Source organism: Tachysurus fulvidraco, chromosome 23 (genome assembly GCF_022655615.1).
Source record: "Tachysurus fulvidraco isolate hzauxx_2018 chromosome 23, HZAU_PFXX_2.0, whole genome shotgun sequence".
In the NCBI taxonomy this organism is placed as follows: domain Eukaryota; kingdom Metazoa; phylum Chordata; class Actinopteri; order Siluriformes; family Bagridae; genus Tachysurus; species Tachysurus fulvidraco.
The window spans coordinates 12379123-12405326 of record NC_062540.1 but is presented as its reverse complement, the minus strand read 5'-3'; the positions used below and the strand labels follow the sequence as shown (position 1 = coordinate 12405326).

Sequence of the window (26204 nt, the reverse complement as noted above, 5' to 3'; positions counted from 1 at the left end):
AACATGCTTACAGCGAAAAAAAAGCTTGCTCAGTGAAAACCTTATATAAAAATAGAGGGATACAAATATCTATTAAAGGACTAATGTGTGAGTCATAATTACTGATGCATTGATATCTATAGTAGTATCATGTACATTTCTGATATTGCGTACATATATTTACAAAAAATCCAAAACAAACATCCGATACTATGTCATATAACGTAACCCAAGCCTAAAGTACACGGTGGTGCGAATGAACAGATGAAACAAAATGACAGCAAACCTGTCATGATATTTGATTTCATGATTTCTTTCTGAAGTATTAGGAAATACAATTTAAGTAACCTTAGTAAACAATTAGTGTGGTGTTTGCATGTTCTCTCCATGCCTCGGGGGTTTCCTCCAGGTAATCCGGTTTCCTCCACCGGTCCAAAGACATGCATGGTAGGTTGATTGGCATCTCTGGAAAATTGTCCAGAGTGTGTGATTGCGTGAGTGAGTGAGAGTGTGTGTGCCCTGCAATGGGTTGGCACTCTGTCCAGGGTGTATCCTGCCTTGATGCCCGATGACGCCTGAGATAGGCACAGGCTTCCCGTGACCCGAGGTAGTCGGATAAGCGGTAGAAAATGAGTGAGCGAGTAAACAAAGTGTCTTTATTGGAAAACTGATGGTTAGCTGTTTGTGCTAGTTGCCATATTTCATTAAGAGATTGTTGCTATGCCCTGGATAATAATAATAATATATGGAAAAAAACACAAACCTTTGCTGTAGTATGTCTTGAGACCCACGTGTAGCGAGATACCCGACAGACAAACAACAAACCCCAACCAGTTCACTGTGCTCATTTTGTCTTCCAAAAATTCTACTGCAAGCAGCAAAGTGCACACCTCCTGTAGACAGAGAAAGAGGGAGAAAAGGAAGAAAAGAATCCAATGTTCACTGGCATTAATAAAGACATTAGTGCTTTTATTTTACAGGTTGATTTCTTTTATGATTGTGGTGGAGAAATGATGTCTAGACTTTTTCACATGTTCAATGGAGTTGTGATTTGGTAACAGTGATGGGTGTAGCATAGGATTTCCATGATCTGTTATCCTGCAAGCCCTATGGACAGGAACCAGAGAAGAGACCAGTGCCATCAGAATAGAAAACAATTCATGACTGGATAAAAGTGATAAGTAATGTTTCCTCCTGTCAAATCATGACAGAAAAACCTCTCTCCTACACCACTAGAGCATTTAGTCTTTAACATGGATCTAATCCAGGGCTCCAATCTCATATAGAAAGAGCTGGTGTATGTGCAGGTTTTCATTTCAACCAAGCAGAAGCTACACCTGAGTCTACTACAAACTAGAATCAGCTGAGTAAATAAGTGGAATCATTTCTACTGGATTGGAATAAAGAAAGAGAAACTTCTCTTAACTTGTTGTACACACTATCTGCAAAAGGTAATAAGTGATATCTTCTTGCAACTCGCCTCCACGCACAGCTTGGGCTCTGGAACCCAACTCCTCGAGAGAGGCTGGACTCTCTACTATGGAGTTGCTCGTGGAGAGAGGAGGTGGGCTGGTGTGGGCTTGCTCATAGCCCCCCAGCTCAGCAGAAATGTGTTGGGGTTCACCCCGGTGAACGAGAGGGTCATTTCCCTGCGCCTTCGGGTCAGGGATGGGTCTCAGTTATTTGCGCTTACGGGCCAAATATCTGGGAGAGGTGCTGGAAAATGCTCCGACCGGGGACTCCGTCGTTCTACTGGGGGACTTCTAATGCTAATGTGGGCAGTGACAGTGACACCTGGAGGAGCATGATTGGGAGGGACGGCCCCCCCGACCTGAACCCGAGTGGTGTTCTGTTATTGGACTTCTGTGCTAATCACAATTTGTCCATAACAAACACCATGTTCCAGCATAAGGGTGTCCATCAGTATACGTGGCACCAGGACACCCTCGGTCAGAGGTCGATGATCGACTTTGTGGTTGTTTCATCCGACCTCCGGCCGTATGTCTTGGACACTCGGGTAAAAAGAGGGGTGGAGCGGTCAACTGATCACCACCTGTTGGCGAGTTGGATCCGATGGCGGGGGAGGAAGTTGGACAGACTTGGCAGACCCAAACGTACTGTGAGGGTCTGCTGGGAATGTTTGGCAGAGTCTCCGGTCAGAGAGAACTTCAACTCCCACCTCTGGCAGAGCTTCAACCAGATCCCGGTGGAGGTTGGAGACATTGAGTCCGAGTGGACCATGTTCTCCACTTCCATTGTCGATGTGGCCGCTCGGAGCTGTGGCTGTAAGGTCTCCGGTGCCTGTCGTGGGGGCAATCCCTGAACCCGGTGGTGGCCCCCGGAAGTAAGGGATGCAGACAAGCTGAATTAGGAGTCCTATCGAGCCTGGTTGGTTCAGGGGACTCCGGAGGCAGCTGATAGGTACCGGAGGGCCAAGCAAGCTTGGTTGAAGGCAAAAAAAAACGGGTCTGGGAGGAGTTCGGTGAGGCCATGGAGAAGGACTATTGGTTGGCCTTGAAGAAATTCTGGCAAACCATCCGGCGCCTCAGGAAGGGGAAGCAGTGCCCTGCACACACCGTTTACAGTGGGAGTGGGAATCTGCTGACTTCGACTGGGGACATTCTTGGACGGTGGAAAGAGTACTTCAAGGATCTCCTCAACCCCACCCACATGTCTTCCACTGAGGAAGCAGAGGCTGAGGGCCCAGATGTGGAGTCGTCGATCCCCCAAGCTGAGGTCACTGAGGTAGTTTAGAAGCTCCTCAGTGGCAAGGCACCGGGGGTGGATGAGAACTGCCCTGAGTACCTCAAGTCTCTGGATGTTGTGGGGCTGTCTTGGTTGACACGCCTCTGCAAAATCGCGTGGCAGCTGGGGACAGTACTTCTGGACTGGCAGAAGGGGTGGTGGTCCCTCTGTTTAAGAAGGGGGACCGGAGGAGGTGTTCCAACTACAGGGGATCACACTGCTCAGCCTCCCCGGAAAGGTCTATGCCAGGGTACTGGAAAGGAGAATTCGGTAGATAGTCAAACCTCGGATTCAGAGGGAACAATGCAGTTTTCGTCCCGGTCGTGGAACACTGGACCATCTCTATACCCTTGCCAGATTGCTGGAGGGTTCATGGGAGTTTGCCCAACCAGTCCACATGTGCTTTGTGGATCTGGAGAAGGCATTCAACTTTCTCTGGGGGTGCTCTGGGAGTGCAGGGTTCGGGGCCCTCTGCTAAGGGCTGTCCAGTCCCTATATGACCCGAGCAGGAGTTTGGTTCGCTTTGCTGGCAATAAGTCAGACTTGTTCCTGTTGCATGTTGGACTCCAGCAGGGCTGCCCTTGGTCACCGGTCCTGTTCATTATTTATATGAACAGGATTTCTAGGCGAAGTCGGGGGCCAGAGGGAGTCCGGTTTGGGGACCACAGGATTTCGTCTCTGCTTTTTGCAGATGACGTTGTCCTGTTGGCTTCATCAAATCAGGACCTTCAGCGTGCACTGGGATGGTTTGCAGCCGAGTGTGAAGCGGCTGAGATGAGAATCAGCACCTCCAAGTCTGAGGCCATGGTTCTCAGCCGGAAAAGGGTGGCTTGCCCCCTTCAGGTTGGTGGAGAGCTCCTGCCTCATGTGGAAGAGTTTAATTATCTTAGGGTCTTGTTCATGAGTGAGTGAAGGACGGAGCGGGAGATCGACAGGCGGATCGCTGTATGCTCTGCAGTGATGCGGCCGTGGTGTGCTGTTGTGGTGAAGAGAGAGCTGAGCTGCAAGGCAAAGCTCTCTATTTACCAGTCGATCTACGTTCCTACCCTAACCTATGGTCATGAGCTTTGGGTCATGACCGAAAGGACAAGATCCCGGATACAGGCGGCTGAAATGAGTTTCCTCCGTAGGGTGGCTGGGCGCTCCCTCAGAGATAGGGTGAGGAGCTCAGTCACTCGGGAGGAGCTCAGAGTAGAGCTGCTCCTCCTCCTCCTGGATGCCTCCCTGGGGAGGTGTTCTGAGCATGTCCAACTGGGCGGAGGCCCCGGGGAAGACCTAGGACACCTAGAGGTACTACGTCTGTCAGCTGGCCTGGGAACACCTCTGTATTACCCCAGAAGATCTGGAGGAAGTGTCTGGGGAGAGGGAAGTCTGGGCATCCCTGCTTAGACTGCTGCCCCCGCGACCCAGTTCCGGATAAGTGGGAGAAAATGGATGGATGGATCATTACAGCACAGTAAAAATCTTCCTTTGCAAATCCCAACTTTGGAGTTTGGGGTCTGAGAGCAGAGTCAACCATGATACAGCACCCCTGGAGCATTGAGGATTAAAGGACTTGAGGGTCCAACAGCAGCTTGGCAGTGCTGGGGCTAGATCCCAGATCTTCCAATCAACAACCCAGAGCCAATGTAACATAGAAGTGTAACACAGTCAGAGGAAAGTGCTATCTGCCCTCTTGCATAATCATAGGATTATAAATACCTGAGAAAAGCCAGTGTCACTCCAATTCCCCAGTGAGAGAAAGAGTACATCATCATTCCCACCAAGAGAGCACTTGGAAGTGATTAAAAAATTCTTTTCTCTAAGGAGAAAATATTTAATGCTAATTAAGTGTGTACATTCACCTTAAAGATGCCTGCGATGGAGAGTGTGAGGCTGGAGGTACGGGAAACAAGAAGGAACTCGGAGAATCCGAGCCCAAAGGCCAGGGAGCCCCCTACAAACAGAGCGAAGAGAGAGTAGAGTAGAGGCTGGAGCTCATTCACCCGGAACAGCTTCTCTGTTGTAGCCAGATTCAGACCTACTCACGCATACACACACAAAACAAGACAATCTGTCATGAACTAAGGCTTGCAGCATGTCACACTTTGTACATTTTTAAAGAGGAACACAATAATATAATGGGATCCAAAGTAAATAACTATAGTAATTGTATTAGACAAACCTTCATTGAACAGGAAAAGAGGAAACAGCCCCATGAACATTAGTGGCTGCAGGTGGTACATGGTGTCTATAGGGTTCTGGAGCCCTGCATCGGGGGAAAACATGCACATCTTTAAAAATCATAGAAATTTTTCTAATACCCACATTTTAATATGTACTCCTTTATACTGAACTAAAGACAGGGTTGAAAGGTTAAAGCCCTGTCTATGTCAGGATTTAAACTTTCAATCATTAGTCAGCAACTTGAAAGAAAAATCCACCCTTAAGAAGAATCTAAACGTTGTAACCAACACATGCAACTCAAATTAATGCCATCCAAGATATTTACTAAAGAAATTCTCGGTTGACATTTTTAAGTTGACTTTCTTTAACATTGTGGTCTATTATTTGGTCTTCATTCTGCCTAAAAGGTTGGATGCAGGAGGTCTTTATTCCAGTGCTCTCAAATCATTATTTATGCTGTATATTGTGCTCAAACAGATAAAAGTCCAAGGATCAACATCATTGCCAGCTCACAGATAACTCATTATTGGAGTCAAGTCTCTACTGTGTCCCATGTGTTTCAGGAATAATAGAAATTCAGCACCAACCAACAAATAAGCAGCCAGATCAATAAATATTCAAGAGTTCAGGGTGGATTTTTATTTAACCAATGATTTATACTATAATTTTATTCTTTCTATTTTATTTTTCATTTTTACTTTATTAATGGTTTTATTAGATCTTACAGAATTTTGTTATTAAAATAATTTTACTGTATTAATTATTTTTTGTCCCACAGGACTCACCGAGCTCTGCTTTCTGCATGAGGAGCTGTGTGAGGGTCCACCGTATCCCACCTATAAAGGAGGCCAGCAGGACCATGATGAAGCCCTCCAGGTTAAACTGAGTGGATTTAAGTGTAAACATAAATAATCCACTAGCTATCAGCAGCACAACCAGGATCAGGAATGGGTTCTGGAAGGGGAAAAACGACAAAAAAAAGGACAAAACCCTGAAGTGCATGACCTAACTAGTCAAACACAAGTCATATCATGGCCTCACTAATCAAAGACATTTCATTCACCTAAATCAGAAAGACCAGGTACAGTTCGAATGTGCTAAGTGCCACCATCGTGCTGTCCAAAACCCAGGACAGGTGGAGGGTTTAATAGTCCACCAACATACAGAAAATCTAAAGATTTCAAATCTAGGCCTATGCATTCTTTGAATCATCAGTTAAGTTACTCTGCTTCATTGTTGTGCTATTTTCCATTCCCACTGAAAATTACTGAATCAAATGTAGAGTCTCAGGGATTTTAGTTACTTGCAATGGTATTGCATAGAATTCTTGCATATTGCAAGAAAAATAGAAAAATTGTTATGTCAGACCCTCCCTCGGTGACTGATTCTCTTTGATTACAAAGAAAGCAGTACAAACAAAATTATACATGTTGTCTGATGTGTGTTAAAATATGTGAGGTGCCACACTTCACAGCTGACTAAGAAATAATATATTCTGAATATATTAGAGTTGAATGAAAAGCTCACCGGTTCTTCCAATTTGAAGAGCAGGGAGAAAAAGAGAATGAAGAGCACAGCAGAAGACTTGGTCATTGTGTATCTACAGGAAAAGGTACGTTATGAGATGTTTTTAAAACATAATGCATGTACTGTTTCAGACATATGATCTAATCTAAACCAGTTGTCTGTGCAAAAAGCACTTGAATGCAGAATGTACACTGAATGAACTGATGCGATGCTCCTGCTTTGCCTATTCAAAGACAACTCAATTTAATACGAGTCAAACATTTACTTATTTATTATTTGTTTAACGCGATGCCATCATCCGGTAGGTCAAACAGGACATCCCTTAGATTCTGAGAATAAATTCTTATACATTTTCACCTGTGTCAAAATCAACAGTAATATAAGGATCTTTACTTCATAATTCCATAAGAATTAGATTTTCTCAGGTGAGACAGAGATCTAAATATATAGATATAAATATTTTTTGACTAAAAGCACTGAATAAAACTGTAGGAGCAGAACAATCCCTTAGTATATCCTTAACAATCATTCTTGTTTTACAAGAACCACGTTAGATATTTTTTCACTGTTCAATAAAAACGCATACGCTTCAGTGTCTAATACGACATCTCCTGTATGTGCTCTGAAAGTGTTTGGACTCACAGTGGAATTGATTCAAAGGAATCGAAGTGGAAAGTGTGCCACACAGCACAATATGGCCCGATATCCTACAGACATGTTGAGATTTTGCCTCTGTAAAGGTCTATTTAACTATTTTATTTAAACAAACAATGTTATGCATTATGAGATATGGAAGGCAGAGCAGGATTGCTGATGATGTACACCGTATTCTGTCTACACCTTATTTATATTACTGAATCATTTGTTTGTGCTTTTGCATAGGTGCTAACTTTTTCCACTCCTGTATCTTCCCACTCTATGTCTCTTCCAACATGCCCACAGCCTTCTTTTTTCTACTCTGCTTAATTATATACTGCAAGGCAAACTGAAGATGCATGCTGATTCAGATAGGGGAATCCTTTAAGAGCTGAATTTCTGGTTATCATCCACTTAAAAGCAACATAAAACCTACTCACAGACTGATAGTGATGAAAAGGAAGCTCCAGTTGGATAGTCCAATGTCCAAAGCTGTTGCCAGCGCTGAAAGACAAAATTTATTTCAAACAAATGGCATGCTTTTGCAGAGTGACTGTGACTGTGTTGCTACATGAACAGGGGAATCTTTGAAATAATCCATTACCTAAAATGCATTTTACAGTTGTGTTTAAACATTGTATGCATGAGGCCCTAAAATAAGACCACTGGGGAATTAATGGTCACATAAAGTACATTTGATATTCAAGGACTATTAAAATACATTCTTTTACACATTGCTTAACACAGTATGGACTTCAGCCTAGTTTAAAACTTTAACATGATTAAGCTACTTATCTTATCACACTCACCTCAACTGCATTATAAACAAGTGACCAAAAACAAGGGTGATGAAAAAGCCCAGGTTTATGTGCATGTATCCTACCTGTAGGTGCCACCTTGTAAATGTAATCCTTCCAGCTTAGAGTGACTCTAGGCTTTCGTGTACAGCACTGCATGGCACACCGTGTCATCGCAGACAAGCAAAATATAACGATGAGGTGGAAAAGGGTCATAAACAAAGGATATTGGAAGTCCTAAGGAGAACAAGAACACTGATCTGAAACAAAGGCCTACAGAAAAAAAACCAAATGGTACCAAGTATACGTTCCCCTTAATCTGAACAAATATTAGTAAAAACGAATACATTCAATATTGTTAATACATATAGTGGATAAATTTGAAGACATCATTATCATGTTGTAGAGTAACTGAGAAAAACAAGACATTCAAAAAGAATGACATGTTTTTCAGTCATGTAAGGCAGTGATATGACCCAGTCAACTCAAAACAAACTAAATAGTGAACAATGCTGTACTGCTGTTGTTACTTCCAAATGATAGCTTTATAAAGATTAATGTCACTTTGTCCAACCTTCAGATTATGTTTTTTTTCCTTTAAAAAGACCTGAATGTTCACTCACAAGGACATTCCAGCATAATTCAAATGTAGAATAAAAAAGTTAATAAAAACTTGGTGGAAATGACAAAGGCCAACGTTTCTTACATTTGTGTGCAAACCTACATGCACAAAGGAAACTCTCAGTGTTGACTGAGCGGGTTTTAAAATGAAAATACAGTTTTCATATCTATTGTGAACATTACTCAGCACAACCTTACTATGTTGAAAGGAATAATATGCCTTGTATGCCTTACCTTCATGAGCCACTTGTTGTAGAATGTGATCCCGATGGAGAAAACATAGAAGAAAAGGACCAGGCCTACAGTGCGCACAGCTCGACAGATGAAAGACATCGGGCAGGCCATCCTGAGATTCTGCTCACACCCAACCAGCAGGTTAAGAGACTAATCTTACAAAAATGGCAAATTAAAGACCAGTGACAATATAACAACATCCATTATACCTGCTGAGTCTAACAACAACTTTTAGCTGCAGATATTCTATGAACTGCATGCTTCCTGAATGTCATAAGAATTATGTATAAATTTTCTGCTACATTTGACAGTTTCAGCACAAGAGAAAGTAGATAATGTGTTTAAAATCAGTTTATATTAGCATTACTTACATTTGCTAAATTCATGATAATAAAATAAACTTTCCATTCGATCTAAGAACTGAATTCAGCTAGAAGACTAAAGACGTGTTTGTCACGGTTACACAAAATGTATTGTACAGTATGTTGTGCTTAATGTATCACCTGGTCAGAATATTTTGCAGAGTTTATCACTATTTGTTAGTAAGATAATAAGATTAAGATTGCTTAAGAAGAAACAGACAACTTGTATGAAAGTAAAAGGAATTATATATATATTTTATTATTATTATTAACAAGAAGAAGGCCACAGTGCAATAAATTACTTTTTAATCATCTCACAAATTTGATAAATGTATTATTTTGTAGATTTGCACTTTAGATTTTTGCTGAATGAAATCTCTCATGTAAAATTAAGAGACAGAACATTGTCATCATCATAAGGACAGAAGATATTAACATAGCTTTGAGAACCAAAAGTATCACAGCTGTCATGAAAATGTACTTTGAGAGCAACTATTTTGGCAAATACTGGCAACGCCAACAAGAAAATCGTGCAAAATAATCCTGTATGAATCCATTATTGTGTTCAATCTGTTGAAACTATAAAACTTTATATTACTACACAGCTGCTAAAAACAGTTAAGGTGCCTCAATAGAGGTGGTGACTCAATAGAGGTATGAATACAAGGTTAGCCGTTTATGCTGGAACTTCTCCTACCTTCACTTATAGCATTTTCCTCTCCAACGACAAAAAAGCAGGTTTCATTTGAAACACTAAGTTACCATAACTGTTCCTGTGCCTCCACGCACCCTAAATAACTCGTCTTAACGCATCTACGGTCATTAAATAGCACACTAGTCTCTCTTTAGCTGCACTACGTGGAAGAAGGAACTAGCTAAATAGCCAATAACGAGTCGTTTAGATTTCAGTTCCACGCGCAGAAGATTCGATTCAGTGTCGTGGGCTTGCAGTGCACGCTGGGATATGGTGACTCTAGCATATTACTTACTGTTAATTTAGCGTAGATTATCGGGAATTTCTGACTGTTTTACAGATTTTTGTTTTAATTACCGTAATTAAAATTACACACAAATGAGTGCATTTGGGAGTCTTAAAAAAGTGTCACAAATAAGATTGACAAGCAACCGGAAGTTTCATTCGTCGTGTTCTGGGAGTTTAATTTCTGTATTGCCAGATCCGTATGTTTTAAACAAATGAGACTTGTGTTTGAACCTCTGATGTTCAATGGTTTTTTTTGTATTTTTTGTAAACATAAATAAATGTTTATTTATTTATTTGTAATTCTCTATTAGCACTGTGTAATATTGTGTTTACTTATATTTGGCAACCCGTTCAACCGGAAGTCAGAGGTCGGTGTTTCAGTGTTTTCGAGAGCGTTGATCCAGATATTCGGTAAGAAGCTCGTTTTAAATCTACCAGCGAGAATATAATTAATACAAACACGATATGACACTTATAACTGTGACTGACTAAAGGACTCAATGTTTACAGCCGCTGTTTAAAGGCTCCTGATGGCTGAGGAAGACGATGATCAGGGTTTTGATGAGGAATTGGATGAAGGGGGAAATGGTGTAGATACGGGTCACGGAAGGAGGAAAAGACTTTTCTCCAAAGAGCTTCGCTGTATGATGTACGGCTTCGGCGACGACCAGAATCCGTACACAGAGTCGGTGGATATTCTGGAGGATCTGGTGATCGAGTTCATCACAGAAATGACCCACAAAGCCATGTCCATTGGACGCCAAGGCCGCGTCCAGGTCGAGGACATTGTTTTCCTGATCCGGAAAGACCCGAGAAAGTTTGCAAGGGTAAAAGATCTTCTGACGATGAACGAGGAGCTCAAGAGAGCCAGAAAAGCCTTCGACGAGGCCAACTATGGCTCTTGAACTGTCATATACAATGTCCTAGCTGTGTTCCCCAGGCAGCTTAATCATACTGACTGTAATCAACCTACTGCAGCAGAACGTGTGCTGAATCGATTGGAAACTTTTCATTTTGTCCGTCTTTTGTAGTTTTGCATAAACTAAATGCTTGAAGTAATCAAAGATGTCTCACGTTAGTTCATCATTGAACTGCATTGATGTTATTTTAAATATATTGACAAATAAAACATGAAGAAAATACTGAAGAAACAGCTTTTTTTCATAATGTATAGATGTCCATGTTATTAACATAAAAGGTGTTAATAATAATTTCCTGATCTTCCAACTTGATATTCTTAAAAGCAGTGTAGTAAATGAATTTTGGTTTATTGCATGGTTTAATATGCATGTCCATTGATAATATATGTAAGATATATATGTTCAGTGTAGCAGCAAATATTAATTTAATCAGTAATTGTAAACTTTTTCAATGACACTGGAGGGAGGAAAAAAGGAAAAAAAAAGCTTTATTGGTATCCTCCTCAAAACAAAAACTTACAAACATCAGACCAACTAAATACGAGCATGGGTTTTATTTAATTTTTTTATTCCATTCTTTCAAGCATTTGTTTAAATATGATGTACAAGAGGTTTTAGCATTGGTCTAGGCAGCGATGATAAGCTGCTGATCTAGTCTAGATGTAGACTGAAAACGCCCAGCCATGTGCGGTCTACCACCGAATGAGCCGTTGATCTATTTTGCAAAGTAATATAATGGTGCTGCAAACCACACACCACTGATTGGCTTCTGATCCTCCAGGAACATGCAGGGTTCTCCATTGAGCGTGAGCATCAAGGGTTGCACCTTAGCAGGCCTTAATCGGGCGTTTGACTGTATGTCTGTTGAAGCTGCATAGTTGTCAGTATGGATGATAAGAGGCAACGGACAAGATGGTAAGGGGTCATGAGTGAGTTTGAGGGGACAGGGATGAGTTGACAGGGGGGTCAATGGGTAGAGGAATGTCCATAAGTCTCTGTTTTACTGTACGTTCTCCATCATCTTGAGGAATTCTGAAACAAAAACACAATCTTGTAAAAAAAAAACAAAAAAAAACAGCATATATAACACAGGCATAATAGCTTATCATAAGGGTCTTACCATCAAAGTCCAGCATGCCATCATTGTTTTTGTCTCCGTCCTTCAGCAGTTCATCAATCTCGTCCTCTGTGATAGACTCCCCAGTGCTGCGGATGATCTCAGCGAACTCATCTCTGTCAATGTATCCGTCAGCATTCCTGAGAGCAAATAAAAAATATGATGCAAAAAAGATACCGGAATATATATTTTTTTCTGTAAAGTACACACAGTTGTATTACAGTACATACTTGTCAAACACGCGGAAGCATTCTGCCAACTCTTCCTCGCTCTTGCCGGCCTGGTCCTCCTTTAGGAGCCTCACCATCATGACCAAGAACTCCTCAAAGTCAATAGTACCGCTACCTATGATTTTACAACATGAGATAAAACTGTATCAATGTACACACAACAGTTCTGAAGGACAGTGCAATTTTGTGTCTAAACCCACATAGTGTGTTCACTCATTTACTCATTCAACGATTTTACATTTTAGGATGTTAATATTAAAATAATTTGGCATTGTAAATATTTTTGTTACAGTGAAGAAGATTGCATCTGCATTATTAAATGAATAAAGATCAAGCCTGATTGTTCATTTCAATGTAATCTGAACTCAAAAATAATTAGGGCTATAAAAAATATCAACTTGGACCTCATGTATTCTGTGGGTGAAAAGGTCAGGAGTGAAAATCTCTATGGGTTCTGAATAGTTTATGAAATAAATCTGTGTTTTTGTTTGATAGGTTTTCTTTCTTTCTTTCTTTCTTTCTTTATTTCTTTCTTTCTTTCTTTCTTTCTTTCTTTTTTTTTTTTTTTTTAACTTTTTTGCCTAACCCATAAAGTGTGTCCGGCTGATCTTACCGTCCTCATCGACTTCCTCAATGATTTCAGCTAACTCCTCTCTGGTTGGATTCTGACCCAACATCCTCATCACGGTACCCAACTCTTTGGTGCTGATGTCACCGCCACCGTCGGTATCAAACATATCGAAGGCAGCTTTGAACTCTGTCGTTAAACAGGACAAAACAATAAGACAATACTGCAATAACCAGTTCTATTAAACGGGAATAATGTGTATTGTTTTCCACTCACCGGCGAGCATCTCCTCGCTCAGGTAGGAGCGGGCCTCCTGTTGCGCATCAGTCTACAAAACAGCATGACAGAAAGTTGTTCTTAAAAAGTTATACACTGTTGTGTTACTATTCTTTCCGTCTGTGTGATCTAGCTATCTTTCTCTAGGTTCAGCGATAAGAACGATGCAATGAAAGAGATGCGTAAAAACTAAAATAACGCACCAACTATTCATTTTAACGTGCGTCCTACAATCAGTACACTATTTAGAGGGAAATGATTTTCAGGTCTTGTGTGTTGGTACATCATTTGAGCCAGGTAGTTTTAACAATGTCCCAGTATGAGAGATCATTCGTTCTCAGTTTTAATGCTTATTGTAATATGCTGACTCGACAGCTGCGTTAACAACTTTCCAGCCACTGCGCACAAGCAGTTGTTGAAACCTTCTTGCTATTTTAGGGATCATGAGGTTTTATCTTCCTGACTCTGTGCCTGTACATGGTGACTCCGAAACTGAACTCCTGGAATGTGTTGCCTAAGCATGTCACCCACTCACACACTCTCACCGACGACCGACTCCGGATCAAGTGGCATTTCAGCATCAATCTTCTATGCGTCTTGCCCCCCCCCCCCCCCCACCACCACCACTAAATTTTGACCACAGCATTTGTCATATCTCTTATTTAAAAACAATACAAAGGCACAATTTAAAACTGATGACCTAAAAATCTAGCTGTTATTTTAACTACACATTTTTCTCTATGAGTCTGTTAAGACCTGAAATGGCTTAAAGTACACTGACAATCTCACACAGATAATACCTAACTGTAATCATACAATAATCCTAAACACAAACATATATATATATATATATATATATATATATATATATATATATATATATATATATATATATAGTAATTTTTAATGCCACCAAAAACTTCCTCTCTATAATGTACAAATTCTTTTTTTTTATTTTGGTTATAAGTCATATAAGTTTGCAATCCTAGACATATTTATGTTTTTGTTTCATGCTTGATTTCTGTGATCTCTTACCATGGTTGTGGATTAGTTTTCCCCACTATTATCCACCAATCAAGCCCAAAGGAGTGGTCAATCCGCGTGCACCTCAACAGATAGACTAGACGTCTATGGAGAGTTCAGACACATTTTAAACAGGTCGGCCGAGGCCACACCCACTGGCCGTCAACGACCATCCAGATACACGGTGTTTCCGAAGCCATGCCCACCACGAATAGCCAGAATTAGAATGTTGAACTTTTAGGGTTCTGAGGAGCCTAAATCTAAATCTGAAATGTGGGGTCTATATGGGTTGAAAAAAGGTCGGCTGCTTTTTAAAAAAAAAAAATCTTGCATCTTCGGAAGGTTAAAAGGGATGTTAATGTGTTAAATAAGCAGCAAATGACCAAAGGATTTAGTTCAGTTAGATGTAGGGATTAGTTCAATTCAGTTAACTGTGATAAGAGTTCGGACATGGAGTAATAGTATCCTTGCCCCAAAGCACAAAGTGGGCCTACAATACTACCAACTGGAAACTGTTTGACTTATTAATTCAGAATTGTTTCATTATGGTCAGGGTCAACGTGGATGCAGAGTCTATCCAGGGAGATATAATTAAATGTAATCAGATTAGATGCCAGATGTAATTACACTAAATAACACTTTTTACTGCCCGAGGAAGGAATATGATAGCTGTTAACTCTGCTAGTAAAGTAAACTCTGACATTTTCATACCACACAGAAATTTGAAGAGAAAAAGCTACACTTCATGCTTTATGCTAAACTCTCTGCTAGTAAAGATGACTCAAGAGTTTAGCATGTTGTCGTGGTTGGTAATTTATACGAATAACAGGCCTATTGGTTTATTTGTTAGGTGAACATAAACCAAGGGGAGGTTCTCTGCCCTGTGTCATGAGCAGAAATAAACCCCAGTGAAAAAGTGCTGTCATGCAGAACTTCAGTGTGCCCTGAATAGCAAATGATATTAATGCTATGTGAGGATGTCTCAAGCTACGTCCCACCCTTTCCAAACAAACAGTATAGTTAGCTAGCTCAAGACATCACACTCCTTGTATGGCATGTGTTTCCTGAGTGGGAAGTGTCTATTGGTGAGTTAGAAGGAGGGGTGTTCAGACGTGTGTGTATGTGTTGTGAGCTGCACCCAAAATCTAATAGGGTGAGAAATGGGAGGAGGTAAAAAAAAAAAATTATATACATCAGAAGTGCAATGTTTTTTAAAGAGAATTAAGAGGGTGGTGTGCACCACAAGAGTAATGGCAACCTGTTGCAAAGCATTGCAACTTTCCACACAGAGGACAATTTTAAAGATTGTGCCTGAATCTCCATTGACATGAGAGGAAGACGTACAAGAACCAAGCACCAAGAAGAGAGAAAAAAGAACACATGTTGGGTTTTACTCTGTCCTTTTTCAATTTTGGATGAACATGGCCTCTACACACAACGTAATGTGCTGTTTTGGTAAGTTTAGTCTATGGGAATTAGCTGTAATCACTTCTTATAGTAACATGCATGGCTGTGTGAAGATCCCTGAAAGTCATTTATAGTTAAAAAAAACTTCTACAGAAACCTAATTTGAGACAAAGACACTCGTATAAGGACAAGGACCATGCTAGTGGTTATAGTGGAAGAAGCAAAGGAACTCCATGGACCCACTCTGTATATCATGATACCTGATGCAGAAACCTGATTACCTTGAAGCTTTTATTGTGGAAAACTGTGGTAGAAGGATTTGAATCAAATAGGAGCATTTTCTTGACCAGATTCTTTAAAGTACTTGTCAATAATAATATCTGCTTTTGCTATTCAACATGAGAATGACAAATGTTATATAGTGAAACAGCAAATCTTAGCAAAAGCACATCATTGCACAAATTCTTCTGAAGTTGTACTAAAATGAACAGACAGAGGGACACATCATTTACGATGACAACAAGACATAAAGGCAGACTGAGTCTGGTTTATTTAGAAACACTACAGGGTGGGCAAATAGGGCAAAAGGAGGGTGATGTTTTCAAGTGGTGGTAGATCATATGTCATGAAGAAGCTGGAGCATCGTGTCAGTGGGGTGGGGATTTGAATGGGTGTGAACGTTATTTATATCCATTCCATTGTCCCAAAGAGAAAGATCCAGAAGGATGTTGCCAGTGTGTCTTCCCATCCCTTTTACATTGTCCATGAGACAAACTTTCTTCTGTGACTTTTCCATGAGTTTAAATTGATTCCAGATTGTTTCATGAAGTTTGCTGAATTAAGATGGAGGCCAGAGATGAATTTGTGGAATGTGGCATCTTTACTGAATGTTCTCCATCATTTTCAAAAATTCTGAAGAGGAAAAAACAAAAAAGTATAATCACACTTATGTTATTATATCGTTGTAAGGCATGTATGAATTTTAAATGTTTATTGTGTTACTTTAGCTTTTGCTGTGAAAATGCTTACAGTAAACCCAAATATGTGATCCTTATGGTGTGTATGTGTGGGTTTGTGCAAATAGGCTTGTGTAAATGCAAACATAATTTGTTTAATTAATTAATTAAAATTCCATGTACAATTAAAAGGAAATGAGAAATAGCTTTGTGTTTATTTTCGTGACTGATGTTCTTTTTACCATCAAAGTCAATTTTGCCATCTTTATTTGTGTCTCCGTCTGCCATGAGCTCTTCTATCTCCTCCTCTGTTATTGGCTCTCCAGTGGAATGTAGGATGTCAGCAAACTCCTCACGGTCAATAAAACCATCTCCATTCCTGTTTTTAACATACCACAGAGATCAGCAAGTAAACCCCCACAGAAAACACATTCAGAGTTTCACATTTTTGAACAGTGCTCTATACATGTTATATTTCACATCAACACATAGTTGCACACACAGTTGGTCAGAAGCAGTTTTATCAATAAAATTGTATTTTGAAGACCCCTGTGTATGGAGACACTTTTGGGACAGCCATATTTAAAGAATATGTAGATTTCTCAAGCAGATTAGTCAATTGTGCTAAAGCAGCTGACTTTACAGTGTCAGTCTACAGTATATAGAATATTAAAAACCTTACCACACATTTGTATGTTAATTGGATCAATAATATTGGATTGAATTCTATCCATTCTAAGAAGTGGTTATAATTTTAACTGGTTTAATCTAGTCCAGAAATCAAAAACAAGAGCCTTTGTACTTCATACCTTTCTGCTAGGACCATGCATAAAAAACAACAAAAATCTTTCTTGACCCCTTGATGAACAAACTTTTGTGTGTTTTGTGTAAAAATAGTGTATCCAGTGACTGTTATCTCAGTAAAAGTAGTTTCCATACTTGTCAAAGATACGGAAGCATTCAGACAGCTCTTCCTCGCTCTTGCCTGCCTGATCTTCTTTCATCTGTTGCACCATCATCACCAAGAACTCCTCAAAGTCAATGGTGCCACTGCCTGATGCAACACAATTCATTTTATTTCATAGTCAAATGAGATGGATTGCCTCTGCCCAATTGAGAGTCAAAAATATTCTGAGAGGTTTCAAAAGCAGGTGAAACCATACCATCTTCATCAACCTCTTCAATAATGGCATCCAGCTCCTCTCTGCTTGGATTCTGACCCAACATCCTCATCACGGTACCCAACTCCTTGGTGCTGATGTCTCCGCCACCGTCGGTATCAAACATATCAAAGGCAGCCTTAAACTCTACAGTAAAGAATGAACAGATCAACACATGAAATATGATAAAGATCGTATGGGACAACACGTTATCCTTTTTTCAAAAAGTGATTGCTCACGCAGTTAAGGCTCTGAGTTGTTGATTGGTGGATCGAGGTTCAAGCCCCAGCACTGTCATGTTGGGCCCTTGAGCAAGGCCCTTAATCCTCACTGCTCCAGGGGTGACATATCATGGTTGACCCTGTGCCATAACCCAATCTTCAAAGTTGGGATATGTGAAAAAAGAATTTCACTGTGTAATAGTGAAAGCCACTGTGCGTGGCTTCGGAAACACTGTATCTGGATGGTCGTTGACGGCCAGTGGGCGTGGCCTCGGTCGACCTGCTGTAATGTATATGTAACAAAAATAAAGGCTTCTGTTCTATTTACATTTCTGGCATATAGCAGACACCTTTATCCTGAGTGGCTTATAATTTATTCAACTGAGCTATTGAGGGTTAAGGGCCCTGCTCAGGGGCTCAGCAGTGACAGCTTGGTAGACCTGGGATTTAAACTCATGACCTTACAATCAGTAGTCCAATGCCTTAACCACTAGGCTATCACATCCCTACTATTTACTACTTAATCAATTATAATCAACAGTGCAGTCTCCATCTTTAAATATATATTTGCATATATATAAATACATATTTGCATGATCTGTGTGTGTGTGCCCCAGTGGCTTAGTGTATCATAAATTCTATCATATGTATCATATTGCAAAAAATGCAATATGAACTTAACCATATACTCTGTCATGCACAGCGTAAGAGTCTCACCAGTAATCATGTCTTCACTCAGGAAGGAGCGGGCATCAGACTGGGCTTCAGTTGGCTGCAAAATGGCGGAGATGGGAAAAAAAGAATGTTAGTGTTTGAAGAGGAAATGAAACAGACAGCATAATAATCCATTATAAAATGATAGTGAGTTTAACTTAATGTTGTAAAAAGTACAATTAACAATTAATTTGACCTAATTTGATTAAGACAAGTTATATTGATGCTCTATATTAAAGTTTCCGTTTAACCAGCTACAGTATGTGAGTCATAGTAAAGAACAGTGCACACTAAAGTAAATACATTTTAATTGGATGAAAAATGATCAGACTTAAGACAAGTGTTACGTGCATACTGGCAACGCATCAAGAACTTATTATGAAAATGTTACTTCAACAAGGTTTTTTTTTCACAAAAAAATTAAAGGATCAGAGTTGATTTTCATCATGAATAATATTGCAATACTGTATATATTTTTAAACCCTCTTGTTTGATTAGAAAATAGAGATGTTTTGTTTTTATGGTTTCATATAAAATACAGTTCATTCAACAGTGGTACTTGATTCAGCTCCAAACTAATTTCTATTTAACTGTACTAATATTACCAAGAGCAGCAAGATAAATAAACCTTCAACACACCTGGTACCCAAAAGCGATCTTAACACTTGAGCACATTTCACAACTGTGTATTCAGTTCACTAATATAGCTGTAATTAATTCCCTAAGCAGCCAAGGAGGGTTCCAGAAAATGAAGACTGGCATGAAGATAATGCTCCTGCCCCTTACATGTCCTCTTGTCTTTCATCTCTGAAATATTCACAGCACAAATGCCAAAGTGCACTTTGATGCTCTCTGTCTCTGTCTCTGTCTCTGTCTCTCTCTCTCTCTCTCTCTCTCTCTCTCTCTCTCTCTTTCTGAGACACACACAACAGACACAAACACACAAACACAATCCTTTAACTATTGCAAATCAGACAAATTGTTTTCTATTCTTCATGCACAAGGCTTCTGATGTGTGTGTTCTAGATCAGCTGGAGAAAAAAGTATTTCAAAACAACAAAGCTGAGTTTGACATCACACTGAAGCGTTTCAAGAAAATGTTAAACGTTTCCTCTTCTTATAAACATTAGCTTTGTGACATCACACACTGAAAACATTATTAAATCATCAGGAGGTGAACAAGAACTGGAACTTCAGAATAACGCCAGAAAAACCTCCAACACCAACACTAGAAACCAATACCACAACACATAAAGCACAGGACTGTGAAAAAATCAATTGTACAGCTTTATGCAGTTGTTGAACGGTAAGATAATTATCCATCCATCCATTACGTTCACATGCAGCATCTTCAAAATAGTCCCAGTCTTAAAAGCATTAAAAGCTCCCAGTTCTGCTCCATTTGTATAAACTCTAAATGATTAAGCTATAGCCCATTACAATGCTCTTACCATGCTGAGGGCCTGTTGGTTACAGTGAGTTTGATTGGAGAACAACAGAAATAATAGGATCTTTGTTTCCCACAAGTGTCCAACCCAGGAGCTGCACACTCCCCTAATATGTACCCCTCACTATGTCTACCTGTTTTCAGGATTGGGCTAGAAGCTTTAGACTGAGGACCTATTGACCAATGTGTGCCCTGCACCTCAAAAGCACCACCCCTGTCCTTGCATCCTACTTTAATTCCTTACGTCCCCTGGGAAAACTCTTTTGACCCATATTTAGATAATCCCCTAATGCCATTTATCAAAAAAAAAAATCTGAGGGCAGGGAGTGGAGGGGGTTCACTGAGATGTTATTTTAGCAGTGGATAAACAGAGATTTTTCCAATAGCAGATGAACAACTGTCATCACATACAGACACACACATATACACATACACATGGGTTTATCCAGTGAAATAGGAGATGGATGCGATTTGTGGCATTACACATTGACTTATCTGCCAATCAGCTGTTTGTATGGAGGTGTCTCTCCGGTTAGACTTTGAAGTGAGACAAAGGGATGTCCCCATGAGTCAAAAACTCCACTCAGGGAAACTTGTCTTGGACTCAACATGAATTCAGACTTCAGCATGCTAGTCAACATAAAAATAAATACATCTACATTACAGCCACAGTATCATAAATAGCATAAAAATACAAATTCCACCTGCACCATATTGCACAGTCCCAGTATTATTGCATACAATGTTTACATTTTTCACTGAAGTTGGTCCAAATTTATACCACTTTACTCTTTGTCACAAAGATCAGTTACAATATTAGCAGTGAAATTAGATGTCTGGTCATGTATATATAATACATGTAAATGAGCAAGATGATTAGAACCAATAGGTATTTCTTATGGTGTGTTTATGGGTAATTCTGATGGTGTGAAATGAATATATCTCTGTCAGGGACTAGCATGGTGTCCCAAAAATAATTGTTCAGTGTAATCACTTGCTGTGAATGAGGAGTGTGAGGATGCTGGTGTCTGAAATGTATGCTAATTATGAGCTCTCTCTCTCTCTCTCTCTCTCTCTCTCTCTCTCTCTCTCTCTCTCTCTCTCTCTCTCTCTCTCTCTCTCTCTCCCAGCTGTATTAGTGTTGCTCATGACTACTGGATGTAAATTCTGTATTGATTCTAAATGATTGGTTTGATGAGTATATGTAATATATTATATAAAATAATTTATATAATGCTTCAGTAATTTAAAATATTTAATAATGAAATGATTGATCACTAATATGAAGTTACTGGGTGTTCCTTAGCTATGTACACATTGACCAATTCTTAATGGAAAGGTGCTCATATAATTTAGGTGTTATTTAATTATGTAATTTAATTTGCAGCATAATCAATGTATTGATTATTAAATCTTAGTCATTTAGCATTACAATAAAAAAATTTATACAAGTTAATTACATTCATTTTTATTAATGGTGCATTTACGTCTGGACTTTATGTCTGGACTTTAAGTAACTCAAAATACTGCAGGTTTAAACTTAAAAAAAAAAATTATTTTACGATTTACATAAAAATAAATCTGTTTCCTGATAAAAGTCTACACTTCAGTTGCTAGTAGCAATGTCTGAGACAGTAGAGCATCCTTGGTCCAATTTATATGCTGTAAATGTAACAGGAAAACTTTCTGCAAATTATGTAAAGGTATGTTGGGGAAAGTTGCTTCAAGAGTTGCAGATTCATACTGTACCTCTTGTGTTACTTGTTTCCTCAGATTTTTGCAAATCCCAGAATGTTTTAAATATATGTTTTTAACTATGATTTTGGTCTCTACTTCTGCAAATCAGAAGTACATTCAAGGTACTGAACAAATAATCAATACACCCATTACAGCCTCTGTCACATGACAATTTATTTCCCATGGCATTGAAGGATTACTGAAAGATTAATACAAACATTTTTTTTATATATATAGCTGTTTTTAACAACGGTATGTTAAAAGGTTAATGCAGTATCACTTTGTATGCATTATACAGACCTCTTTTTTTGGAAAGCTTTTGGTTCCCTGGAACTGTTGCACCTGTCCAGGTTATCCAGATGGTAGAGTTAAATTTGCATTATAGATTCATTTAGAAACCTTCATACAGCCACATACTTAGTGCTCCTGATTTTTATAGTAAGTCCTTAAATATGTGCAGCAAGGACTGAAGAACACCAAATACACCTCAGACATGCTGCATAGCCTCCTTCTATCTTTCAAAATATGCCATGTTTATGAAACATACAATAAAATGAGTTATGTGGACCTTTAGTTATAGTGTTTGTCTCACTGTGTACTGAGCTCAGATGATAAACGCCCATTGATGAACGACGAACCAATACAAATGTATTAATCAAATGGGTGTAGGGAAAACTAAAGCTCATTCTGTTGCCCGTCATTGTGTATTTGTGCAGTGTATTTGTGCAGTACTAATGTGTTGCTTGGAGCCATGTATATGGAGAAACAGGCTACAGTGCACACATATGCACACACATGCACACACATGCAGACACACCCACACACTGGTCATAGTGATTTGACACTCAGTTAACAGCCATCTCGTCTCCTTGAGGTGCTGTAACTTCAGCCTTTTCAGAGGCTTAGGCTCAGGTGACTGACAGCACCAGATGGAGGATGGAGACTCTCACTCACTAACTCACTCTCACTTGATCTCTCTCCACACTCCACCTTTTTTCTGCACTCTATTCTTGGACATTCTTGAGAGGAGCAGCTGTAGCCTGGAGACCAACTTGAGACGTGTTTCAAACTAAATAAGGGAAGCAGAGCTGAGAGTCTCCACCTCGTCCTCTCCTCAAAAGCCTTTCAGCCATGTGCCCTTGAAGTCAACAGTGCAGAAAGAGTGGGTCAAGCTGGATATTTGTCATTCTGTTGTACAACTTTCAATTCAAATAGATTTTCTGGGTGCACATTTTATAAGAAGCTTTCAACATCTCCAACACTGCTGTCGTTACTATTGGACAAAATAAGTTAAATGCCTGACGGTTTTGTGACTAGAAAACAACTTTATTCAAATAACGACTACTTGAGTGATTTAGTTGTTTTTTTCATTCAATACTATTAAATGCAAATAAATAATCTGTTAATAATCAGATTGGTAGCATGATAAAAAATGTGCATCAGATTTAAAAACATTTATGTAAACACTTCAATCCAACTGAGATCAAATCTGAATGAAATTTTGATCGAATTGACAGGTGATTCAGATCTGAAAAAATACCTACATAAAACATAGCTTGAATCAAACTATTTTTTTCCCAGAGTTAATAATGCCATGCACAAATGCGCAGGGCAGTGGTGTCTTTTATATCCAAAATCTGGCATCCAGTGGAAAAAACTGGTCTTTGGAGGAGACTGAAATACAATGTTTAGGGTATAAACAAAAAGTGTTCTTTAAATCTGCAATTGGATCAAATTCATATGGATTAACAAAAAGGGGCACGTGTAAACATATCTATTGTGAACACAGGTTGATGGGAACTGCATATACTGTGTGCACTTTGGACATTACAGATTTATAAAATTATATACATTATATAATTGAATATTAAACATGAATTATCACTGATATGCTATACACAACAATGTGCTTGAATGCTAGTGAAAAGAATACCTTCAAAGAGTAAGAAGGAAAGACCGACAAAAAGGAAAGGAGAAAGGAACAACTGCTAAAAGAAACAAGGGCTGAGAGAATATTAACTTTTATTTGAATTATTTATTTTGTCTTCACTTTTGCTATGACTACCTTGTGTGAAAAAGAATGAAGATTTTCTTGAGCATCATTTCATAACATGAAATAAAAACATCTAACCTGGGCTTGTTTTAGCTAACAAATATTCAATATTTCACACTGTCACTTGTCTGAAGTCATGTTTGTCTTGACTGAACACCTTAAATTTTCTCCTGTGACTACTAGATGTATTTACAATGTGAATAAAATTTTGAAGGCAATGAACAGATTTAAACAGCCAGTCTTGTAACCATTACACGCATCATAACAAGCAGAATGTGATAATTTGGTACACTTTCTTTTGGATAGTTTTATTATATAAAATTTAAAAATCGATTTCAATAAAGATATACACATTTAAAAGGCATGTCATCTATTTTCTGGGTGGCCACTGGAGAACGGCGATCGGGGGATTGTGAGTTGACGCGAGCTTTGCTTCAGTGCCAGTGGTTTGTATTTCCTCACTGGATTGGCTCTAAAGGTGAATGCCTTTAAACAGCAACAAAACAAGTTAAAATTAAATCATTCTGACAAAACAAAAAACAGCAATTGGAAAGCAAGATTAAATGGAGTAGGCAAGTATTTGATGGTAGAAACGAGGGGGGGGGGAAGAAAAGAGGGGGGAAAAAAAAAAAAAAAAAAAAAAAAAAAAAAAAAAAAAAGGATAACCCACAGGATGCAGTTCCTGCCTCAGCCTCTCCAGCTTTTGTTCTTGAGCAACTCTTTGCATGGAGTCACGGCAATCAAAGGAGAAGGGACACATCCGAGTAAAATTCCTCCTGAACGTGTAGCTTGATCTTCAATCAAAAACAGAAAGAGCAACTAGTTTTTTTTATTTTTATCAAGTTTGCTTATTAGCTTCTGATATCTAACAGAAGGGTAGAAGCAGTTCACATTGGATCTAGAATTTCTACATTCTAAAGAAAAAAAAATAAAACTAAAAACAAAGCTTTTGAAGTGTTTTGGGAAGAGAAAAAACAAAACAAAACTCTAAACCAGGGATGAAACCTAGTTACAAAGTACACACTTCAGTTGTGTATTAAATCTCTGTGCCTCCCTAATAAAAAATGTACATTGTTGGATGTAGTCTATAAAGCAAGAAGTATATAAACTCCTGTCTTAATCACTCATACAAGAGTCTTCTCCAAATTGATGCCTGCTCAATTTTATCCATAAAGTGCTTGTGAGAGTGTAGGTACTCTTTCCAATCAAGCAGGAGCTACAACAGATTCTACTGATTTAAAATCAGTATACCCTTAGCTCTCAATAGAGGTTTGCTTCTCAAGGCCAAACCTGTTCCAGCATGACAAGGCTCCTGTGTACAAAAGACATGATGGGCCAAGGCAGAGTAGTGTAGAAGAATCTGAGTGACCTGTGCCAACCTTAACCACACTGATCAACCTCACAGGTGATCCCCACACCATTTTACATAAACTTCAGAGAAATTCCCAGAAAAGCAGGTTCTGAAATGCTCAAACCAGCCCATTTGGCACCTGAATAGTTCATCCTTTTAACTCCCGCTCATGTTTTATAGTTAACTAGATGTTATTAGGATGAACTACATGGACATGAAGGTGAACATTACATGTTTTAATTTGCAATTTCAAACTGCAAAACTCTAAACATAGGCTTTGTATTTTGTAGCTATATTGCTTTTATATTGCCCAGAGCCAATTAATAATAAAAATAGCAACTGGTCTTCATTGGGGAAGCTTATCAAAGTTAAAACATTAAAGTTCTTATTAGAAAGAATAACACTGGGGTCTAACCTGAGGTGAGGTGAAAGGTCATCTGGATTTGTTCTAGCAGGTGATCTTGAAGATGCTAAAACAGAAGATTGTGGGGGAGTCGGACCTGAAAACAATGCATTAATCCAGTCAGATGAAGTAGAACAGTGTTCATGACAAAAATAAGTGATTGATTGGGGGGGGGGGGGTTTACTTGTGTCACAGCTCCCACTTCTCGTAGTTGGGCGGACAACAGCTACATTGAGACATTCATTTGAGCACCATTGAATCTTTGGCCTCAAAACTTCAGTCCTTTGCGCATTTTCCTTTTCTATTAGGAGGAAAGCACAGGAAAAGATTTATGTTTGTTGTTAAGTTTACATGTTGCACTGTATTCCGTTTAAACAGACCAACCTGCAGGACCCACAACATTAAGACCGGAGACGTTTTCAGCCATGTCACCTGACATCCTCAACTCCAAGAACTGCCTTCTCAAAACTTCCCTAAAAGCTCTTTTATTGTATTACATCAGCTCACATGGCGGCTCAATCACACCACACCGGTGAGATCAATTAGTCATTTCCACCTTTTCCTGTTTCTCC

At 39.2% G+C, this 26204-nt stretch overlaps 5 protein-coding genes across 6 annotated transcripts in view; 1 reads left to right on the top strand and 4 right to left on the bottom strand.

The window, feature by feature from the left end:
• LOC113658288 (collagen alpha-1(XX) chain) overlaps positions 1-10035 on the bottom strand; it is a 41240-nt gene extending 31205 nt beyond the window's left edge. The window contains exons 1-9 of the mRNA XM_047807363.1: positions 9765-10035; positions 8706-8855; positions 7937-8087; positions 7494-7557; positions 6418-6490; positions 5676-5844; positions 4889-4972; positions 4569-4744; positions 743-872 (exon numbers count right to left, since the gene is read on the bottom strand). Coding sequence (XP_047663319.1) covers positions 743-872; positions 4569-4744; positions 4889-4972; positions 5676-5844; positions 6418-6490; positions 7494-7557; positions 7937-8087; positions 8706-8816 — 958 coding nt within the window. The 5' untranslated portion in view covers positions 8817-8855; positions 9765-10035. The remainder of the gene's footprint in view (positions 1-742; positions 873-4568; positions 4745-4888; positions 4973-5675; positions 5845-6417; positions 6491-7493; positions 7558-7936; positions 8088-8705; positions 8856-9764) is intronic.
• Positions 9954-11196, top strand: taf13 (TATA-box binding protein associated factor 13). 2 transcript variants are annotated; one of them, XM_027170416.2, is made up of 3 exons: positions 9954-10034; positions 10412-10460; positions 10560-11196. In XM_027170416.2, exon 3 carries the CDS (start codon positions 10580-10582, stop codon positions 10952-10954), a length of 375 nt encoding a protein of 124 aa, XP_027026217.1. In that variant the 5' UTR covers positions 9954-10034; positions 10412-10460; positions 10560-10579; the 3' UTR covers positions 10955-11196. The 2 variants fall into 2 exon arrangements, with proteins under 2 accessions (XP_027026217.1, XP_047662998.1); XM_047807042.1 differs by lacking the exon at positions 9954-10034 and having other exon boundaries at positions 10309-10460.
• Positions 11197-11439: 243 nt separating this feature from the next.
• Positions 11440-14324, bottom strand: LOC113658170 (troponin C, skeletal muscle-like). Its single transcript, XM_027170415.2, has 6 exons — positions 14196-14324; positions 13161-13212; positions 12930-13073; positions 12317-12431; positions 12090-12226; positions 11440-12001 (listed from the first exon to the last, which is right to left on the bottom strand). The coding sequence occupies exons 1-6, from the start codon at positions 14196-14198 to the stop codon at positions 11970-11972; spliced, it is 483 nt and encodes a 160-aa protein (XP_027026216.1). The 5' UTR covers positions 14199-14324; the 3' UTR covers positions 11440-11969.
• A 1793-nt stretch (positions 14325-16117) lies between these two features.
• LOC113658289 (troponin C, skeletal muscle) lies at positions 16118-20238 on the bottom strand. Its single transcript, XM_047806805.1, has 6 exons — positions 20093-20238; positions 18645-18699; positions 17710-17853; positions 17486-17600; positions 16789-16925; positions 16118-16502 (listed from the first exon to the last, which is right to left on the bottom strand). Exons 1-6 carry the CDS (start codon positions 20093-20095, stop codon positions 16471-16473), a joined length of 486 nt encoding a protein of 161 aa, XP_047662761.1. The 5' UTR covers positions 20096-20238; the 3' UTR covers positions 16118-16470.
• Positions 20239-23830: 3592 nt separating this feature from the next.
• LOC125140012 (siaz-interacting nuclear protein) lies at positions 23831-26172 on the bottom strand. Its single transcript, XM_047806776.1, has 5 exons — positions 26017-26172; positions 25817-25933; positions 25645-25729; positions 24549-24672; positions 23831-24364 (listed from the first exon to the last, which is right to left on the bottom strand). Exons 1-5 carry the CDS (start codon positions 26069-26071, stop codon positions 24245-24247), a joined length of 501 nt encoding a protein of 166 aa, XP_047662732.1. The 5' UTR covers positions 26072-26172; the 3' UTR covers positions 23831-24244.
• Between the last annotated feature and the right edge of the window lie 32 nt (positions 26173-26204).

What these genes read in the sequence shown, in the direction of transcription:
- taf13 (XM_027170416.2), top strand. Translation starts at nt 10,580, where the DNA reads ATGGCTGAGGAAGACGATGATCAGGGTTTTGATGAGGAATTGGATGAA.
- LOC113658170 (XM_027170415.2), bottom strand. An exon ending in TGCTTCCGCGTGTTTGACAA is followed by an intron (nt 12,227 to 12,316) that starts GTATGTACTGTA and finishes ATTTGCTCTCAG; the next exon opens with GAATGCTGACGGATACATTG. An exon ending in TGGCATGCTGGACTTTGATG is followed by an intron (nt 12,002 to 12,089) that starts GTAAGACCCTTA and finishes TTTTTGTTTCAG; the next exon opens with AATTCCTCAAGATGATGGAG.
- LOC113658289 (XM_047806805.1), bottom strand. An exon ending in TGAAGAGGTTGATGAAGATG is followed by an intron (nt 17,601 to 17,709) that starts GTATGGTTTCAC and finishes GTGTTGCATCAG; the next exon opens with GCAGTGGCACCATTGACTTT. An exon ending in TGCTTCCGTATCTTTGACAA is followed by an intron (nt 16,926 to 17,485) that starts GTATGGAAACTA and finishes TGTTAAAAACAG; the next exon opens with GAATGGAGATGGTTTTATTG.
- LOC125140012 (XM_047806776.1), bottom strand. Translation starts at nt 26,071, where the DNA reads ATGTCAGGTGACATGGCTGAAAACGTCTCCGGTCTTAATGTTGTGGGT. An exon ending in TAATGTTGTGGGTCCTGCAG is followed by an intron (nt 25,934 to 26,016) that starts GTTGGTCTGTTT and finishes TCCTCCTAATAG; the next exon opens with AAAAGGAAAATGCGCAAAGG. An exon ending in GACCTTTCACCTCACCTCAG is followed by an intron (nt 24,673 to 25,644) that starts GTTAGACCCCAG and finishes TTTTGATTGAAG; the next exon opens with ATCAAGCTACACGTTCAGGA.